Source organism: Carassius carassius, chromosome 11 (genome assembly GCF_963082965.1).
Source record: "Carassius carassius chromosome 11, fCarCar2.1, whole genome shotgun sequence".
Lineage (NCBI taxonomy): Eukaryota > Metazoa > Chordata > Actinopteri > Cypriniformes > Cyprinidae > Carassius > Carassius carassius.
Genome location: NC_081765.1, coordinates 9,087,098 through 9,109,581, shown reverse-complemented (window position 1 = coordinate 9,109,581; position 22,484 = coordinate 9,087,098). Strand labels below are relative to the sequence as shown.

General features: G+C 38.5%; 2 protein-coding genes across 3 annotated transcripts in view; one reads left to right on the top strand and one right to left on the bottom strand.

Moving 5' to 3' along the window:
* Window positions 1–630, top strand: part of LOC132152732 (serine/threonine-protein kinase SIK2-like) — a 364,451-nt gene extending 363,821 nt beyond the window's left edge. The window contains exon 15 of the transcript XR_009436571.1: window positions 619–630. The gene's annotated coding sequence lies outside the window, so the exon portion shown is untranslated. The remainder of the gene's footprint in view (window positions 1–618) is intronic.
* Window positions 1–7,882, bottom strand: part of LOC132152733 (follistatin-related protein 1-like) — a 34,355-nt gene extending 26,473 nt beyond the window's left edge. The window contains exons 1-2 of one of the 2 annotated variants that reach the window (XM_059561588.1): window positions 7,721–7,882; window positions 7,538–7,594 (exon numbers count right to left, since the gene is read on the bottom strand). In XM_059561588.1, coding sequence (XP_059417571.1) covers window positions 7,538–7,594; window positions 7,721–7,723 — 60 coding nt within the window. In that variant the 5' untranslated portion in view covers window positions 7,724–7,882. The remainder of the gene's footprint in view (window positions 1–7,537; window positions 7,595–7,720) is intronic. The other variant, XM_059561587.1, reaches the window with a different exon arrangement.
* Between the last annotated feature and the right edge of the window lie 14,602 nt (window positions 7,883–22,484).

Below are 22,484 nucleotides of genomic sequence, written 5' to 3'. Positions count from 1 at the left end.
GTGGTTCTCTGTGAAGGGTCATGAACTGGGAGAGCTAGGTTAATGGCTGACATGTGTTTGCAGAAGGAAGTGTGCTTGTTTTCAGTCCCACATTCTTCACAATGGCCTTGTTCTTTGTACAAGGCACCATAATATGGTGAAGGACCTGTCTGCAAGAAGATGGATTTGTATTCTCAATAAGAAATGGCCATGTACTGCTCTGTTTTCTTAGCAATCATTACCACATCTTTAGCTGTGCATTATGGTAATTTATTGGAGATAGTGGTGTTTTATGGTCCTATGTGGCCCCAGGACATGACCCTCTTGTCCACCACTGAACGTCTGACTCAAGTACATAGCCATCGACTGCACAAAGTCAATACACTTTTGGTGCCTGTACAGAGCACATGCTATATTTACTGTGTAAATCTGAAAAGTCTGTAATGTATATAAAAATGTTGATGTATTTGCTCTTGGAGGAATCGACTTGCTACTGCCAATACATCCACAGACAAGCTGCTGTAAACATGAACTGCTGCTGTACAATTTACATGATGCATACATACACAAATAAATTCCTGTAGCAGATCTAGGCAGGTGGAGCTGGGGGAGGTGGATGGTTTCTGAGGTTGTTTACAGCAAACAGTGAACTAAACTATTTTAATGTTGATAAGTTCAATGGCTGCAGATGCAAAAGAGACCAATAAACTCGTGATATTTAGTAAATTATGTGATAACTAGCAGGTTGCATTAAGGACCTATCAGTCTTTGCCATCTATAGTTTGATGACTGAATTATATATTCACTGTCTGAAATGTTTGTATTTATTACCACTGTCTACTGGATAAAGCATAATAGTTTGTTTCAAATGAAAATTGATTAGGACGAAGAGGATGAAGAGAAATACACAGAGCAGCCAATAATAAATGAATAAATAAATAAATAAAAGTTTTGTAAATGTTTGAATAATTCAAAAAGGCATTTGCATGTTGACAGTTCTCTGGTGTTGGTTTACACATGATATGCAAGTAAATAGGTTGCTTTATTTATTTAAATTTCACATTTTATGCTTTAATTATTAGCTTTTCATGAATTCACCAGTGACCTGCAGTTCCTTCATGAGTCCCCAGTTTTTTTAATGTTTTAAATATGAAGTATTTATATTAACATAAATATGAATATTTGAAATATTCATATAAAATGGTGCTTTAAAGGGGTTGAATTAAGAGATGCCAAATGCTAAACTAAAATATCTCCACAAAACTGCACGCAAAAAGTTGACTTTCGCCAAAAATCTGCTCTGAGAGGTTGTCTGTAAATTTACCTCCTTTAAAGTTAATGCAAAGCCAAGCAAAGCTGGCAATAGTTTTTACATGTTCAGAAATAAAACTATGACAGGTTTTATGATAGTAAAATGCTATATAAAGTCAGATTTTTTTATTAAATAGCTTAAGTATGATTTAATTTGTCTGTGTATAAATGTATAAATGGGTGCCCACTGCCTTTGCTTGCTGTCACATATTGCTTTTAAATTAACTTTTAAAATGCTGCACTCTGTCTGTCAAGCTGAACAAAGAAACACCCCTGAGAGACATGTCTGGTGGACCCTAATTACACAAGGCTTTCTTGAGACCGTCGTTTACACATCCCATTTTGAAAACCTGCAATTTTGTAGAGAACAACTATAAGCAGCATATATATATATATATATATATATATATATATATATATATATATATATATATATATATATATATATATATATATATATATATATATATATATAAAACTCAGCAAATAGTCTCTATATTATGTCTTCTTTTACTCTCCTTGTCACTGTATCACTTCATGCACCAGTATCTCAATGAGCAGAGCTACATTTCTTGATCCCATGTGTAATTTCCCTCATCACCTCATCATTCCCACTGTCTGTTCCTCCTTCTCATTACAAGGCTCTTTCAAGCTCTGCCAGCAGTGATGGCTATACAAAACAAGGCCATAAAACACCAGCACAAAGCCAGCGACAAGACACTGCACGTTCACAGAGAGACATGGGGAGGGAATTGTCGAAGGAAAACAGGTGAGCGAAAACAGATGGTAAACAATGCAAGCTACAGAACGGTGATGAAGAAGATATGAAAGAAAAGAAAGGAATCAAGATAAGAGTGAAAGCTCAAACGGGAGATAACAGTGACACAGATAAAAGAGGAAAAACTATAAAAAAAAAGTAGATATGGATTAAAGTTTTTTTAATGCATCAGATGGATTAGTCAGATTTTGAAATATATTACAGCTCACAAGCAACACAATAACCAAGCAAGTTTGCATCAGCCCTGTTCTTCTAACAAAATACTTTTGTGTCTGCACTAAAGTTCAGTTTTAGTATTCAGCTAAATCAACACCTGAACAGATCCAGACAGAATCTGTAGACTTTTTCACATTACTTTTCTGGTTTGGGGTAATAAACTGCAGATTGGATTCAAGCTGATCAATGTTAAATGGAACTAACAACACTATGCTTTTATTGGTAGCTGAAAACAAAATATTCTGTTGAAATCTGCAAACATTTTAATCAGTTGGTGCATTCAGATTCAGAGAAGTTAAAAAATATAGATGTGAATCATTACCTTAATTTTTTTTATTGGATGAATAAAACACTTTTTTCAGTGTATGTAGTATTCAGAGACTGAGATGAACAGTTTAAAATATCAGTTCTCTTTTCTCTGTGTCTTATAACCAGGTGATCAGTGTTTATATCCTCTTAATAAAGGACTGACCAGCTGTTTGTGGACATTGGACCCAGACCCTGAGGGAGAAAGAATTCCTTCTCCCAGAGCCTCGTTGCAAGAGATTACTGAAAGCCTTTTAGTGAAGCTTATAAATACTGTGTGCCGACAGGAAAAATGCTGTGTATTATTATATGGGACCATGGAGACATCAAGTCCAAATCTAATGTGTGAGTAACATCCTGTCTACTAAAGTCTGAAACACAGCTTATTAAAACTGAACAGACATGAAAACACTATCATTCGTTTGTTGAGTGGACATCATACACAACATTACTGAGAATCATACACTACTAAGTGACTACAATTCACTCTGAACACAACTAACTTAAAAACATGTGACATATAACTAATAATTTGTGTTCTAAAAAATATCAAGTGTGCCTGATATCCTGCAAATTGGATGGAATCAAAATCTGATGCTTGAAAAAAAAAACTGAGTCTAAGTGCTTTTCTTTTAAATCTGTCAACTCAGATCGGCAGACTGGCTCTGACTTTCAGATACTAGTGTCAACTCATCCAGGCTGTAAAAAATCTGGGAAGTCATGTAGTGTAATCCAGCCTTCATCTGGTTGATGTGTCCTTTCCTGTCTATGAAAACCCAAAATGCTTTTTGTGCACTTCAGCGGTTGGTGGAAATAATACCCGATTCCTGAAAAGCCTGATTCCATTTCTACTGAGAAGTAATTATTATTGCCATTGAAAGTTGTTTGATTATTGAGTGAAGTGACATTCAGCCAAGTATGGTGACCCATACTCAGAATTCGTGCTCTACTTTTAACCCATCCAAAGTGCACACACACATAGCAGTGATAACACACACACACTGTGAGCACACACCCAGAGCAGTGGGCAGCCATTTATGCTGCGGCGCCCGGGGAGCAGTTGGGGGTTCAGTGCCTTGCTCAAGGGCACCTAAGTCATGGTATTGAAGGTGGAGAGAGAACTGTACATGCACTCCCCCCACTCACAATTCCTGCCGGCCCGAGGCTCGAACTCACAACCTTTCGATTGGAGTCCGACTCTCTAACCATTAGGCCACGACTTCCCACGACTTGCATAAATGGTTTATATTTTAGCTATCTAGCTTTAGCAGTTAGCCCCTGCTGGTTGATGCAAAACGTCTCTTTCTCCTTCAACAGCCATTCAGGTAGGTATGTATTCTGATGAAACTATTTTTTTGGCAAGTAACATTTACATTGATTTCAATGGCTGCCAGCTCCACTGAGATGAGTGGGTACCCTCACGGACGGCTCTCATCAGGTCTTTATGACCTCCTTGGTTATTTCTTAGCTCCGATGAATGTGTTCTGGATCATTAGACAAGACGTTATGGGGCATTGCAAGCCTGTCTGCATCCAGTTTCCATTTTAGGGGCCTTCATACCAAAAAAATAAAAAAACACCAAGTCCTTGACTGACTGGGTATGAGGCAGCTGGCTTTTCTGGCACGACCAATAACATGCATTAGGAACAAAATGATAGCATAATGCATTTACATTTCTTTTACTATAACACCATGAAAGACAGAGGCGTTATATCGGGAATGATCAAAACAACAATTTCAGTACAGTCTGATTTGTAATTCACTCAAATGCACCAATAGAAATCACAGCAGACCATCATTAGAGCCTAGTTACTCTCTCACTAAAGACCACTCAGCTGGAGACAGGGCATTGTGACCCTGATAGTGTTCTCTTTCACTACACCTCTCTTTTTCTCTACCTCTTGCTCTCCTTCTCCCTCATTTTCTTTTTCCCTCGGTAACTTCTATTTTTATCAGGGCTTAAAGCGCAGTTGATTCACCTGCTGTAAGGCAGCAGAGAAATGCAGGTAAAAAGCAACTCTGCGAGCTCTGTTTTTGATTGTAGGATTGGATTTAGGTAACTGCATTATCCTGCTTCTGCTATTACATTTAGCCATGATAGAAAAGCCCCAGTGCCGTGAGAAGAGCAGAAATTCATTTTCCTCCGCAGTCTGTGATAATGTGTTTGTCTTTGCGTGCGCGTGTGTGATATTGTTTCACATTCTAGACTGTCTTCTATTTTCTTTGTATACTAATGTATAGTGTAATCAACAGAGAGAGACTGAGGATAAGACTGAAAGAGAATTTTTTATTTTGTTCATACAATGGAAGTCAATGGGAACCAAAAGGTTTTCTTTTCTTTGCCAACATTCTTTTAAACATCTTTTATGTTCCACAGAAGAAAGAAACTCATACAGGTTTGGAACAACAGGGTGAGTAAATGATGACAGACCCTTCATTAGTTTAACATTTTGTGCTGAATGCCAATCATAAAATGTGGAATAAAGTGAAACACTAGCAATCTTACCTGAAAACCCATTGACTTTCTCCACGGAGAAGTGCTTGGCAATAAACCTTTCAGTTAAGACTTACTGTACTATATAATTTGTTAAGCAGTTATATATGTTATTACAATACTACATTGAAGCCTCATTTTTAGTTAAATTATATAATTCCCAATACTTCATTGGATGAGTAATTCATTATGATTATGAAAGAACTGGCCTACACGGTCTTGTATAGTTTTCTTTTTTTTTTCTTTTCAAATACTATTTTGCTTGAAGCTTATGATTTATACTGAAGCTTGTTTGGTCTTCTTTACAACTTTTCTTTAAATCTATTTGGAGAAAATGAATGGGGAAAATACTTCAGATCCGAGGCTGAATCACAAACAATGAAGAACATACACCTCTTTTGCATTACTGTATACATGCACACAAATCCATAGACTTATGTTGTGAAAGCTCTATCAACCATCCACAAAATCATCCCAGCACAAATTATCTAGGAAATTCAGTGTGTTTTAATTCGGCGTGACACTCTTTAAGAGCTTGTCTATGTAAGCAGCACATCATGCCTTTAGGGAACACAAGCTCTGACAGCTCCAAAGCCCCCACTGAGTGAGATACAAGAAAGAGACAAACCACAGCATGAATTGCCTGAATAGCTGAGAGAAGAATCATGCCGGCTGCATGACACCGATTATGAGTTGCTGTTCTTTTAGCTTAAGTGTTTTCTTATCAAGCCTGTCAGCATGAAATTACTTACATAGTTCTAGAGTGGTCAACCATAAAATATTGTGCATGTTGTAATACAATAGCATGCTCCAACTACTCTTCATTTAAATTAAAAAATAATGCTTGGGAACATGTGATCTCATGTGATGCATGTTTAAAACTAAAGCCACTTTGTTTTTAGCACACAGTATATTTGTGCTTGTTTGAGAAACTGCAGATGTTTTACACAGGAAGTGCATTCTTGGTGCATGTGTCATTGACACAAGGGACAACTTTTCTCAAAATGTGTGCTGTTTCTTAAAATACATATAGGTAGAATGCATTCTATTGGATTTCATGAAAAATAAATGCATAGGTCGTTTTTACAATATACTCCAAGAATGTTTTCATTTGTAAGTGTTGAGTTCCTCTTCTTGTGTGGCTTAAACGCGGCTCACCTGGGAGCATGTTATTACACTAGAGAGCAAAATAATACAATTAACCCAACACTAACTAACAAACTCAATATGGCCCCCATCAGCTGCTGCATCTGAGCATTCAAAACCGTGTAATCTCACTGGCCAAACACCTCCTAACCGTTTGTTATCTGATTGGTTTTAACAGCTGTCTGTTTAAAGCTCTTTTGAATTTCCAAAGCAAAGACCACCAACCTCTCACCACACACAGAGTTCATTAACCACACAAACACAAACCAGGTGATGAAATTAGCATTTTGCGACAGATGCCTCTTGACATCTCAGCTGGTCCAACATTCTTTAGAAATTGGTTAAAATTATTATTAGTTTATGTTTTACAAGAAATATTTCAAATAGCCTATTTTTTTTTTCTACTTGAAATTTTAATTCAGTGTTACATTTCTTTGTATTTCTTTGTTAAATTCACAAGGAATTTCTGAGTGAAATTTGTTTCCCACCAACTTTTTTTCAGTGCAAATGTGAGGAAATAATTAACATTATGCACAAAATGTTTTCTTGTTATACAATAAATAAATAAATAAGTCAAGTCTTTCTTGCCACAAAGTCTGGTTTCATATCACACACACACACACACACACACACACACACACACACACACACACACACACACACACACACACACACATACACACACACACGTGTCACAAGTCTGGTTTCATACCATAAATATATGTTTAGATATATGTATTCTATACCAATGGGTAGAAATCACCCAAAGACAAATAAATTCTTTATTGTTTTATTTGTTAACCTATAGGCTATTCATAGTTCCAGTGGCTTTAGACATTATACTGACATCTATCTGCCTGCATGAAGCTTGTTTAAACTGCTTCCACTTCATATCAAAACTACATATAAAATAAATATTTTAGTAGTATGTCTATAGTAAATTGCACGACTGATCACGTGACGGCAACATGACGGTTCCCATAAATTTGCGACCCGCTCCATGCAGAATAACTTCCCCCCTTAGAAGACTGATGTCTGGATTCATCTAATGTAACCGAACATAGCCTACATATAAATGCTTTTCGTTGTGTGTAAAACTTTGCAAAAAAAAACCTTTAAAATAATCATCACCACTCCCTTGTTTTGTTCTAAGTTAACGGTAGTTGATCTGATTCGTTTCGTCTACAGTTCATTGTGTGAGCTGGATTTCAGTAAGACTGGATTGTGATCCAGATCCCCATAAACATTTCATTTCATCATAAAGACGAGTTCTTCTCTTTAATGAATGCAGGTTTCTCATAACTTACCTCGGCATGACAGCAGACCACAGCCAGGAGGAAAACCACGGGTGAACATCGAAACATCTGTAACGGGCGGAGAGAAGAGAGAAAGGAGGAAAAGACATTACAAACAGAGAAAGCGTTCGAGGCGTTTCGACACAAGTTGTTTAGACGCTGTAAAAGATTGCAAATAGTGTTCAGGGTTCTCACCATTTTTGTAAAAGGAGTCGTTTGAGCGTGCTGGAGGAGGAAAGCGCTGCGTCTGCTCCGATGTAGATGTGGATCTGAGGAGGTGAAGATCGCAGGAACCAGGAATCCGCTTCTGCCCCCTCCGTGACGTGACGTGGCCCTTGGAAAGCCGTGGAGCAGATCCAGATAAAGAGCACACACTCAAACTCACCGAGTGACCGACTCTGCTAGAGGTTACAGAGTTACACTATACTGCATGTTGTTATCCAATGCTTGTGAGGATGCAAAGCAATAGAATATTGTTTTTGGCCAAATTATAGGTTGAAAAGTTGTATGCTCAAATGTAGACAAAACGTTGAGAGAGAAATAGACTGAGACTGATAAGAATGTGATAGGCTATAGGCTAGATGAATAATAAAAATAATAAATCATAATTAAGACAACATTAATTAAAAAAGCTATGATGTCCAAAACAATGCAATAAATTATGATAACAAAACATTTCTATAACTTTTATAGAAAAGTCATTTATATTTTTTTCTGTAATTATAAATGAACGTCTCTCAGTTGTTACACCACTTCCATCACAACCAGTGCTGCCAGAGCTTTATTAGAAGTTGGAGAACTTGTTTACCAAGGAGACAAGAGTGTCAGAATAGTTTGAGATTAAATATGAAACACAATGTGAGAAGTAAACAAAGGGGAAAATAAGGTATATCAGCTGTCGGGAGAATATTTTTATTAAAGTTGAGGTGTCTGAACATTGGTTCAGTATGATGGACTTTTTTTTTATTACTAAACTCACACTTTGTGAAATAAGTTCAATACTTCTGACAGAGCTATAATCTGGTTTTATTATGATAAATCAAAATTCTGTCATGATTTAATCACATTAATGGGTGTATCTATTGTAGTGTCAGGGAGCCCTTGCCATACTAAGATAAAACTTTGCCAACTATAAGGACTGGTTGCTAGATTTCTTTCCAGCAGCTGTGCTTCATGATGAGATGAAAGCATGTGTAATATGATATAATGGCAAGACAACAGCACAACAGTGATTCTGTATAATGGTTCATGTCAGGCTGTAAATCCACAAGAGCTGTGCATGAATGCTTGCTTTGGTGTTGCCACCCTAATAAATAATCTTTGAAATCTGCCCCCCTTCATGTTGTTTTAAAGATGAGATCTTTTAGGGAGAAGACGACTCTCAGGAAATAATACTGAATTTCAGTGCATTATAATGTGGTTTCAGAGTTCATGATGACAGAATTTTCATTTTGGGTGAACTATCACTTCAGTCTAACAGTAAATTAGCTGATCATTATAATGATCTCATTATAACAAGTCTCTCTTGTGGTTAGTAAAGTTGAAATGCTGAATTTCGATAAGCTGCGGGTTTGCCAAATGACTGATCAAATTGAAATTATATCCATAGCAGTTCCACAGAGGAAAAAAAGAAAATGAGCTTTGATGTATCAAAAACAAAAAGGTGGGGGTGCTGTGTTGTGGTAATATATATGCTCATTTGACAATTTCTACTGTAATAAAAATGTGAAACACTGCACACTGAAATAATGCCAAAATAATTTGCCTTCAAGTAAGTGTTCAAGTACGTTTGCTGAGCCACATATTTATTTTTGAGACTTCCCGATCACGAAGAGCAAATAGAGGCTTACCTAACCCAGTCTTTGTCCTCCTAATGTCTTTCAGCCGAGAGTGCTTGGAAATCAGAAGAGCACTTAATTGCCTCCTCCACAGCTACTTTTCCTAACCCTTTTTATCAAACAGTGTCTGCATAAATTCACTTCATGAATGAATAAGCTGTCACAAATGCATCTGCTATTCAATCTCCTGTTCTAACACCTTTAACACTTGCCAGTCAGATATTCAGAAGTAAGGTCAGTGCCAAAGATGCCTTTGTTCTTCTTCCTGCATAATCCATTAATCGTCCTCTTTCATGCAACCACCAACACATCGACTCAGCAGGTAAATACATAAGTTGGAATGAAAAGGCATAGGTATGTCTATGAGGAGCAAAGAGGAGTGTGGTAATTCACAGTAAATGTCTTACTAACTGCAAAATGAAAACGAGAACAAAACGACAAATGGTCTATTGACTCTAAGACCTAAACAAGGCTATTTGTTGGGCCAACCAAAATCCACTCCTGCACAATACTGTGGCAGTGATCAACAAGCTAAATCTGTCAATGTAGAGTTAAAGGAATATTATAACTGAAAAAATTTGTCAATACTAGTATTTTTGTTTGTATTTACTGTAAAAGTTTCATGAACTGAAAATATTGTGTAATTATGTTTTGTAAGATAGCTTTAATGCTACTTATTGAATTAAATGTAAAGCTCCACAAAACATGAACAAATGCTTTGTTTCTATTCAAAATCTAGTTTACAACAAATACAGTATTTCTGTATTTGGGCCAAAAATGAAAGTTTGCTAAAAATGTACTCACCCCCAGGCTGTCCAAGGGTCCAAGATGAGTTTGTTTCTTCATCAGAACAGATTTGGAGAAATGTAGCATGATATCACTTGCTCACAAATGGATCCTTTGCAGTGAATGGGTGCCATCAGAATGAGAGACCAAACAGCTGATAAAAACTTCTTGGATGGCTTAATGGTGAGTACATTGTCAGAAAAGGTACATTTTGGGGTGAACTATTCCTTTAAGACACAAAATGTTATCTTTCATTTTCAACTCAATTTGACAGGTTTCTTGATTGAGTGATTGATTTATTCATAATTGCTTATTATACCATCTTTGATTGGTCCGAAGCCTCTATGCTGTACCTTCTTAGATAGTGTACGTATGAGCAAAAAAGTACTTTATTTCTAATGCATATCCATGTCAGACATCAGAGGACCTTGAATCACTGATCAGTCACATACGGGAAGGCTGTTATATGACACACTTGCCACTGACACTTCATCCCTTTAATCATGAGTCTGATACACTGTGGACAAATCTTTCTGTTATCTGACTTGAGCATCATTTAAAATAATTTTCTTTGGCTTTTTAGACACAAAAGTACAGAATAATTAAGGCATATACCGTAACCATAGTCCCTCAGCGTCAGATATACATATACAGTTTTCATTCACATGAACTTCTTTACCACATCACTGCAAAACAGCAACTGTTCACTGAATTAACAAATCAAGCAATCATTTTGTCAATAAATAAATGCAATTTTATGGGTTGTTATAAAGAATACAAGGGTCAAATAGACAAACAAAACAAACAAAGTTAGTGTGATATTTGTGCATTATCCACTATGAACATCACTTCAGAAGAAGCTTTTTTAGAAAAACTAAACAGTGGGAAGTGCTATTTAGTAGTTAATTATGATTTAGCTTGGGTTTTAGCCTCAATAACAAAGACGTGCTTCCTGTTTTACTTGTATGGTGAAACAAGACTGCTGTGCTATATAACATCACAACATGTATTTTTTGTTACTTTTTTACTTTTGATTAATTTTTAGATGCTATTCATGCAGTAAGTACATTTGCATATTTACCTCAAGTAAAACAAAAACATAGGAACTCATAAACAGTAATTAGTGTGGTTTATGTTTCCTTCAGTGTTTCATTGCTTCCAAAATGGCACAGTAATTGAAAAAAATTACATTTTATCTGCAAATGTGACAGCCCTCTGTGTGAGCCTCTTCCTCTGACCACATTTTGAACATCTACAAACCCCATTTCAAAAGAGTTGGGACACTGTACAAATTGTGAATAAAAACAGAATGCAGTGATGTGGAAGTTTCCAATTTTAATATTTTATTCAGAATACAACATAGATGACCCATCAAATGTTTAAACTGAGAAAATGTATCATTTTAAGGGGAAAAATAAGTTGATTTTAAATTTCATGGCATCAACACATCTCAAAAAAAGTTGGGACAAGGCCATGTTTAACACTGTGTGGCATCCCCTCTTTTTTTTATAACAGTCTGCAAACCTCTGGGGACTGAGGAGACAAGTTGCTCAAGTTTAGGAATAGGAATGTTGTCCCATTCTTGTCTAATACAGGCTTCTAGTTGCTTAAGGTCTTCTTTGTCACATCTTCCTCTTTATGATGCGCCAAAATGTTTTCTATGGGTGAAAGATCTGGACTGCAGGCTGGCCGTTTCAGTCCCCGGATCCTTCTTCTATGCAGTTGTAATTGATGTTGTAATTGATGCAGTATCTGGTCTGGCATTGTCATGTTGGAAAATGCAAGGTCTTCCCTGAAAGAGAAGACGTCTGGATGGGAGTATATGTTGTTCTAGAACTTGGATATACCTTTCAGCATTGATGGTGCCTTTCCAGATGTGTAAGCTGCCCAGGCCACACGCACTCATGCAACCCCATACCATCAGAGATGCAGGCTTCTGAACTGAGAGCAAATAACAACTTGGGTTGTCCTTGTCCTCTTTAGTCCGGATGACATGGTGTCCCAGTTTTCCAAAAAGAACTTCAAATTTTGATTCGTCTGACCATAGAACAGTTTTCCACTTTGCCACAGTCCATTTTAAATGAGCCTTGGTCCAGAGAAAACGCCTGTGCTTCTGGATCATGTTTAGTTATGGCTTCTTTTTTGACCTATTAAGTTTTAACTGGCAAAGGTGAATGGCACGGTGGATGTTGTTTTCTGGAAGTATTCCTGAGCCCATGTTGTGATTTCCATTACAGTAGCATTCCTGTATGTGATGCAGTGCCGTCTAAGGGCCTGAAGATCACAGGCATCCAGTATGGTTTTCCGGCCTTGACCCTTACGCACAAAGATTGTTCCAGATTCTCTGAATCTTTTGATGATATTATGCACTGTAAATGATGATAACTTCAAACTCCTTGCAGTTTTTCTCTGAGAAACTCCTTTCTGATATTGCTCCACTATTTTTCGCCGCAGCATTGGGGGAATTGGTGATCCTCTTCCCATCTTGACTTCTGAGAGACACTGCCACTCTGAGAGGCTCTTTTTATACCCAATCATGTTCACAATTCACCTAATAAGTTGCAAATTGGTCCTCCAGCTGTGCCTTATATGTACATTTAACTTTTCCGGCCTCTTATTGCTACCTGTCCCAACTTTTTTGGAATGAGTAGCTCTCATGAAATCCAAAATGATTTTGGAATCGGGTTTGTACAACCCTTCATGACACTGAACAGTCAGTTATACTCTTTCACACACTCCTTAGCTACTGAATATATTTATTTTAATATTTTAATTAGTCGAGTCTCTTTATGGTCAATCATAAAACCATCTTCAGAGGGAAAAATAATCAATGCTTACACTGTAAAAAACAAACAAAATTCTGACCAGGGCACAATGACAGGAAGCAGAACCGGCCAAGCCACTAAGCGACCCTTGCAATTGCAAAGGGCCCCGTAGCCAGCAGAGGGCCCCCTAGAGTCACTCTAAAAATAATTGTTTCTGCAAGTATTCTCGTAAACACAGTCGGTTATGTTTTAAGTGAACGTATACAGTGGCCTGCTGCTCAGAGAAATTCGCTGTACCGGATAAATCTGTCTCTCTCTCTGTAAAATAGACGACGTTAAAGGGGGTGTGTTTCAAGATACGCAATGGAGTAGACCAAACTAAACAGGGAGGGAGGGCAAAACACTCATGCAAACAAAACATATCGGCCACGGCCGCGCGATCGACTCACTCATCCAGATGGCCAGTCCGCCCCTGAGCGCAACTGCCCGAGCACTTTGGAAAGAAAGTGTGTGTGTGTGTGTGTGTGTGAACTCACTGGGCGCTTTGACACCATAGACGGTAAAAGAAATGGACACAGCGACCCCATTGGATTCAATGGAGACAAGTGAAGTCGTTATCTCTTTATTCCTGGGACAACTTTGCCATCGGAAAGGGTGTGTCTGCCACGGGCTGTCCACAGGCTGCGCTCCAGACTGACCACACATCGTGACATGTTACATTTCTTAAATAAAAATTGAAAAAAGAAATTAAGGCGGCCGAAAAAAATATCGAGCTCATTTTTTTATAGTGCGATTAATTGATTTATCGCCTATCACGAAAGGCCTACTATTAACATCATTAAATTAAAGTTTACGGAAACTCGTTTTTCCTCGTCAATCAATTTCCATTCATAAACGTTATTCAAAAAGGGCGCGTCTCGTGCACGGTAAAACTCTCTCCAATATATCATATGATATATTTACATTATAATGATTGATCTCTAGATAAAAGGCTGTGGATTTGCATAAAATGACTTTATTTTGTGTATTTGTATTTTATGTTTGTTGCTGTTTTTTAACGACTCGCTACCGTCTGCCTGTTAGATCACACACATCACAAGGACTATGATTCGGCATCAAACGCACAATAACTGGAATTTAAAACTGTGAAGAAACAAATGATCAATAAACTGTTGAACAGATATACATTAGGATTTGTGCACTCGACATTTCTTCGCTTTGTGCCGTGAACTTTTAAATGCGCACTTGAGCAGCGCAGCGCTGCACACTGACTCCATGTTGCTTTGAGCACATCATTCTGCACAAATATGGATTTTAATAGTTCTATTGAAATATTATCTAATTCTTATTATTGTTACTATTAATCTTGTTTGTGGTGTTTTAGATGTTATTGTTAATTTTGTTTATTTGAAAAATTCAAACATTTACATGTTCTATTAATTATTATATATAATATTTTATTTTTACAATTAAAAATGTTTCTTTAAAGGTCAGTGAAAATCACTTTATCAGTCTTCTTATTCAGCAAGTTCATCAGTGTGTGTTCGTTGAACTGCACTGCCATTCAGCTCAGTGGTATCATAATTTTCCTTTTAGACATCAAACATGGAACTCAACTCAAGAACTCAAGTTCTTTTATTGTCATTCTGTACATGTTGCCACATAAGAACAAAATACTTTGAACAAAATACCAGCAGCGTAAAAAAGATATTTAACAGACAGCATACATAGAATAATTTAAACATAATTTAATAGACTAAAAAATTTAAAAATAACATAGTAGATATAATATGTACAGTATAGTTATAAGGTAGTCATTGCTTTTCTTTAGGCCTTACTTAAAACGGTCAAAGGGGCCTCCAACCGAATTTTGCTTAGGGCCCCCAAAGGTCTAGGGCCGGCTCTGACAGGAAGACACAAATATTAAATAATTTAATATTTAATCTTTCCCAATTTTATCATCAATGATTATCTACACTGCAAAAAATAAAAACCTCTCCATCTCAAACATTTCTAGTGACTGGTTACATCAACATCAAATTAAATTTTTGTGAACTTAATTTTTATAAATTCAATTAGGCCAATTGAAAAAATTTCAGATGCTGCATTTTACATGGTAAATTTCCACGAAGTCTACAACACATATAAGGCAAATGCACTCATACTTGGGGTCTAATAGGGCAAAACAGAAATTCAAACAAACAAACAAAAAGATCACTCAGGTCTAATAAATATTGATAATCATAACATTTACAGTAATGGCACTTTAAAGGTCCCGTTTTTCGTGCTTTTTTGAAGCTTTGATTGTGTTTACAGTGTGCAATATAACATGTGTTCATGTTTCGCATGTAAAAAAATTCACACAAGTCACCTATCTGTATACCGCTGTTTTCACTGTCATAAAAACGGGCTGATGACTTCCTTGTTCTATGAAGTCCCTCCTTCAGAAATACATAACGAGTTCTGATTGTGCCAGCAGTTCCTGTGTTGTGATTCAACACCAGCTTAGAGCACGCTGCCCTCCTGTAAACGCGATTGGACTAGTTTTGGACTAGTTTTGAGAAGCAAGTGGGCAGGATTTGTTTGAAAACCTGGCAATCCTTATCTGAATGCACGTGATGGAGATGTACTTATAATCACAGGAGCCTTTTTACTGACGCGATGCGCATGAAAATCGCATTAGATTTTTTTGCACAGCCCTAACATCTAGTTAACAAAGCTAAACAATGTTGCCCTTTGTGTAATAAGTTACAGAAACTGTTAAACGCACCAACTTAAATAATAAAATACACTAACCGGTTGTGGTCCATAAACAACGCCTTCTCCAGACAAAGAGGGAACTGCTCCATCTTTCAAGAATAATCTTTGTGCGAATCCGGCATTAAACTGATTGAGATTGAGGAAGTTGTCCTCAGCAAAATGTGCTGCACATAGTTTTACATGTGGATTTGAATTTTCGGGAACCGAGTTAAACATAAATTGTAACCATTGATCTCTAAGTACAGCTTACCAAGTCCCCTTTGGGAAGGCCAAACAAAGGTGATTGGACTCGGAGATGAAAATAACAGCGTTTCGACGATATGGTGACAAACGCACTCTTCAAACGCAACACTTCCTCCTTCTTTTTGTGTATTCCTGTGGGCTGAGGTTAGTCAAAAAATGGTTTTAGTGACGTCATTACTGCAGGAACTAGAGGGATGTAGTCCAAACGGGTCGTTTGTTGTAGGCGAATTCTGATAAATAAAATATCTCGCTTGGCATTGAACTTTGAGCTTTAGAATTTTACAGATATTATTTATACTCTAACAAAAACATTACACACTAACTAAAGTTTAAAACATGGGATCACGAAGAACGGGACCTTTAAGTAACTGCAAGTAGTGGTTACAGAGTTAGTCTCTTATAACTGAAAGGTTGCAGGTTTGAATCTCGTACTGGCAGGGATTGTACAGTAGGTGGGGGGTGTGTCACAAGTCGGTGAGGCTCATCACCTTCAGCGCACTCCCTCACTCGAGCATTTATCTCCAGCACATTTTCACTATCCAATAATCTAATCACCAGCACCTGATCTCATTCACTGATCACCACATATAATCACACACCTCAGTCACCTTCAGGGTCCGATCTCGTAGGTACTACACGGAACCCCTTCAGTATTCAGCTACTTGCATTGACTCACATACTGTACCATCCTTGCTACTAACCTCTTTGTCACCCGATTCTCCTATACTCCTGTGTTTTTCCATCGATCCTCCAACGTTCCTCCTGCGATCCCTCTTCCACAGACTTCTCGATAGTGTTACCCCCGAGGTGTGTGCAATGATTCCTCCATCCTGGTCACCCCACTGTCGTTACCAAGAAAGCCTATATCCAGCCCAGTCTTCAGAACCCTGCTCAACACCTCCTCTGGTTTCTCTCCCCTTCATCACTCCTGATTTTCATTAGGGCCGGGACTCGATTAAAAAAATTAATCTAATTTATTAGATTAAGAGGCTTTGTAATTAATTAATCGAAATCAATCGCGTTTTAATCGCATATAAATATTTGACCTGAGAACAGTGAGAAGTAATTTTTTTTCACATGGATTTATAGTATACCATTGAATAATGACTGAATACATAAGCTTAAGCAAAAAAATATTGTTTATTTTTGTTCAAGTCTAGCAGACCAGTGCAAATTTTGCCATTAAGTGTAGCAATAGCATATTTAGAAACAATTTAGAAGTAGTACATTTCCAGTGAGCCAGGCCGTTGGTTATTTTTTCAGAAGTGGACTTAGTTACCCTGGTCCTTAAACCAGTCATCTGGTGGAGTGTGGGTTGGGTGTGGGTACTCGGGGTCGGGCTAACGTCCACGCTAACTGCTATATGTTTTGCGTTAAGGTGATACTTGAGGCTCGATGTGCTGCGGTGATATGCGAATTCCTTGTGGCATAGCTTGCACACAACCATGCTCTTATCGACGCTTCCATCCGTTCGTTTTTTATAACAAAATTTCCCCTCCAAGGGGCCAACCAAAGCGGTCTCGTCTGCTTCTTCATTCATGTTCACTGTGGTTTGTTGTTGTCTGAAGTCATGAACACTAGTTGGTGCTCCAGTATAATCGGTCCGCCGAAACTCATCCAGTGAGAAACGTTCCGCGGTGCAAAAATAAGTTATTGAAAATGCGGAAATTTTTTTGTGTAATTAATTAATCTTAATTAACGCGTTATTTTTTGTGTAATTAATTAATCTCAATTAACGCGTTAAAGTCCCGGCCCTAATTTTCATATAACCCTGTTTTAAAATAAACTGTCACCTTTAACCTTCTGTCCCCTAGTCCGTTTTGTTACAGAAGATCGGACCAATAAAGAGAATGACCTGGGCGGATGAATATCTCTATGGCCTCTGGCAGGAGGGAAGACCTTTGGAGGAGTATGTGGAGGAGTTCTTAAGCTTGATACCTCTGGTGAATTGGAGCGAGTCCACACTTAATACATGCTTCCAGATGGGACTGAAAGATGACTATCTGTTTTGTTTTTTGAATCCTGAAGATTACTGCAGACCCGTAGCAGATTTGATTAATTATGTTCTTGATTTAAATGGTTCCAAGTTCTTCGTAGATGTGGAGGATCCTAATCCTCCTCCCATCCGGAAGCATGTGGGTGTATATACCACCATAATCCCTGACTCGGGGCCTAGAGCCGACACTGGACTGTACTGGGGTTCAGGAGTCCTCCCTGGGCTCGTCGGGGGAATTGGGAGCCCATCCTGGGGTTAACTGGTGAATGTACAGCGCTCTCTCCCACCTTCAATACCACGACTGAGGTGCCCTTGAGCAAAGCACTGACCCCAAAAATGGCTGCCCACTGCTCCGGGTATGTGTTCACTGCTGTGTGTGTGTGCACTTTGTATGGGTTAAATGCAGAGCACTAATTCCGAGTATGGGTCGCCACGTCACGTCACATTCACTTTTCACATTTACTTTCTAAGCTCTGTCATTGAAGTATTTCTGTTCAACTGTGCACAAGGAGTCAAATAAAGTGCCCACATCCATTGTAAAAACATGCCTCACATGGCTTCGGGGATGAAAAAAGGCCCCCTGTAGCGAATCCATGCAGTTTTGAATTTCATACAAATATTTTAATTAACTTAAAAAGGTGTAAAATCACTTATTATCAATTAATTAATAATGGTCAAGTCAAGTCAAGTCATTTTATTCGTATAGCACATTTAACTGAACAACAGTTGACCCAAAGTGCTTTACAAGTTAAAACAGGGAAGGCAGAAACAATATGCCTTGATAATACATAAAAATGAGTACAAGACTCCTTGAATACACTTAAATAATTGAATAAAACATAAACATAAATTATAAGGATATAGAATATAACATATCAAAAACAACAAAGAAGAAAAAAATATTTTTTTAATAGAATTAAAAGCAAGAGAGTAAAAGTGTGTTTTCAGATTTGTCTTAAAACTGACAATTGTATTACAGGACTTAATATGAAGTGGGAGGGAGTTCCAGAGTTTAGGAGCTATTACAGAAAAAGCTCTGTCCACTCTGGCTTTAAGACATGTGTTGGGGATGGCAAGTAGCTGTTGGGTTGTAGACCTGAGTGGTCTGGCGGCAGAGTAAGTAGACAAAAGCTCAGAAATATAAATATAAAAGGGGCTTGACCATGTAGAGCTTTAAAAACGAAAAGTAAGATTTTAAAATAAATTCTGAATTTCACTGGTAACCAGTGGAGCTCAGCTAAAACTGGGATATGTGCTCACACTTTTTGGTGCCTGCGAGGAGAATTGCAGCAGCATTCTGGACTAACTGAAGTATATTTAAATTATGTTTGGTTAGACCTGTGTACAGAGAATTACAGTAGTCTAAGCGTGAGGAAACAAAAGCATGAATTACTGTTTCAAGATCTTTCTTGGATAAAAAGTGCCTCAGCTTAGCTACTGTTCTAAGCTGATAAAAACTACCTTTAACAACAGGGCTAACTTGTTTATTAAAATTAAGAGAACTATCAAAAATGACACCTAGATTCCTGACCAGGTTCTGCAAGTTAGATGACCAAGGGCCAAGGGCATTACTCCAGTGTTTTGACGTGGTGGGGGATCCAAATAAAATCATCTCTGTTTTCTTGGTATTCAACTGGAGGAAAGTTTCTGCCATCCATCATTTTATGTCTTCCAAGCAGCTAAAAATAGTTTCGATATCTGAAGTACAACCAGGGGAAATGGGTAAATACAATAATGTATCATCAGCATGACAATGGTATCTTAAGTTGTGCTTTTCAATGATGGAGCCAAGGGGCAGCATGTATAGGGAGAATAACAGGTGACCAAGAACTGATCCTTAAGGGACACCATATTTAATATCCACTGGAGGAGATGATTTAGCACCCAGTTTAACAGAGAATGTTCTCTCTGTCAGGTATGATTTAAACCAGCGTAAGATAGGGCCCTGTAGTCCGACACTATTTTCCAGGCGATCAATAAGAATACCATGATCAATAGTGTCGAAGGCAGCGCTAAGGTCAAGGAAGATAAGTAATGCACTTGATCCAGAGTCAATGGTAAGAAGAATGTCATTATAAACTTTAAGTAGTGCGGATTCTGTGCTGTGTAGAGCTCTGAAACCAGATTGGAATTTATCCAATATGTTAAAATTAGTCAAGAAAGAGGAGATCTGCTTGAAAACGTACTCAGTTACTAAACGTAACCTCGGTTCTCTCTAGAAGAGCGAACAAGTACTGCGTCTTAGCTAAGACGCTACGGGAAAAGTCTCTTTTCACGAAATACTGAAGCAAAAAATTATCCTTAATTTTGTATTTTTGTAAAGCGCATTTGCAGCAGTACACAGTCATAGGCGAGACGGCTCGTTCGCTCATTGGCTTGTTCTGCGGCAACTGCACAGCCTATCGAGCGCAGGCTGATGCAACATCAGACCAATGAGGCTTCGCGCCCTTCTTGCCACTTCCCGCCGAAATGGGTGTGGCCCAACCTATAAAAGGAGCTCGAAAAGGCTGACTCACCTGATTTATTTCATCACCGAAGCGAACCAGAGTGAATCGTACGCACGGCAGAGAACGCAGTACTCGTTCGCTCTTCTAGAGAGAACCGAGATTACGTTTAGTAACCGAGTACGTTCTCTTATGAGAGCTCTCTCGTACTGCGTCTTAGCTAAGACGCTACGGGAACCCAATGTAAAACGCCGTGCGCGCAGGGATCACACACCAATAAACCTAAAGCAACGCCCAGGATTTACAGTGCACAGTCACCTGAGGGACTCACAGAGAGTCCAGGACAGGAAGGGGGGGAAGCCCTCCGTCCCATATCTAGCAACATCCGTAGATGCGGCAATATGACATCACACAGCCGAGGCAAGGCCTGACCAATGTGGCAATGCGGGTCTTACGCAATACTGCCCATATAACAGTCAGCAGCGCATAACGCTCACGAACTCAGAGTTCCCCTCAGGGCCCTGATTCGACTATACCGACAGCAGCCTTGCTTGCAAGGCGGGAACCTCCAGGTTATAGAACCTGATAAATGTAGACGGCGAGACCCAACCTGCCCCCATACATATATCCTGCAAGGAGATCCCAGTAGACCACGCCCACGACGAGGCGACGCCCCTTGTGGAGTGTGCTCTGACGCCCAGCGGGCACTGAAGGCCCCTGGAAGCGTAAGCTAATGCTATAGCGTCAACTATCCATCTGGATAGAGTCTGTCTCGAAACAGCCATTCCCTTGGAACGTCCACTGGATGAGACAAACAGCTGCTCAGTCTGTCGAAAGGCAGCAGAGCAAGACACATAAGCTCTTAAAACCCTGACAGAGCAAAGAAGACTCGAGTCTCTATCCTCTCCTGACACCTGCAGGACAGACAGGGCTATAACCTGAGCCCGAAATGGCGTGTTGAGGGATTTCGGCACATAACCGTGCCTAGGTTTGAGCAGAGGTGGGTAGTAACGAGTTACATTTACTTCGTTACATTTACTTGAGTAATATTTTGGGGTAACTAATACTTTTCGGAGTATATTTAAAGATGGGTACTTTATACTCTTACTTGAGTAAATTTTGGGGGAAAAATCTGTACTTTTACTTCGTTACTGTGGGCGTCGCTCCTCTCGTTACTTTATCTTAATGCAATAAATGTTATAAATGCTTCAGTTTATTCCAAACGCGCCGTCTACTTTTCTCTGGGCATTGAGCGATGCCCATTCGCTAATGATTCATTCTTTTGAGTCAATTCTGTTCAAAGGCTTGATCAAACCAATTGGCAAACGAGTGAATTGGTTCATGAATCAGTTTGAACGAGTTGTTCAGTTCCCTGCCGCACGTGCTGAGTGTCTGAAGTGGTTCACTCAGAGTTGTAATCTTTAAGAACAGAAAGAGCATTGAAAACGTGGCTGGAACTGCACTGAATTGAAAGCAAATCTGCAAAGGCTAGTATTTGCTAGCGATGGAGATCCTTATTAGATGAACACCGCGTGTGCTGTCTACTGTTTAACAGGTAATAACTTGGGCTACATTCAATTACAGTACACGATACCACTGTGACATTAGTTTGTTGTACGTGTGTGGCTTATAACAGAGGGGAGTCAAGTTGAATGCAGCTTCCAAAAGACAAAAAATAGCCGATTAAGATTTTATTAATTTTAATACAATCACACCGGTGCGAGTACGTTCAGAAAGTCATATCAGCTGCTAAATTCAGATCTGTGATCGCTTGCTGGCGCTGAGCCAGAGACAGACGCGTTTTTACAGCACTGCGCATTATAACCAATCACACATGATTCTTTTGAGCTTATTAAAGCATTGGCCAATCAGAGGTGTTCCGATGAGTCATCGCTAAAATGCCGGTGCTTCCTTCACTCGCTCACTGACTGAATACCTCTTTCTGGCGAATTCTCTCGTCAGAAACAACAAAGTGCAGATGTGTGTACGAATCTTTAATTAAGATATTGATTTCACAGTGTTAACAGTTTCAGTGATTTTAATGGGAGTTTCTGAGAGTGATTGAAATCTAGACTGTCAGTGAAAATGATCTTTAATAATGTAAATGTTATTTGCTCTCTTTCTGAA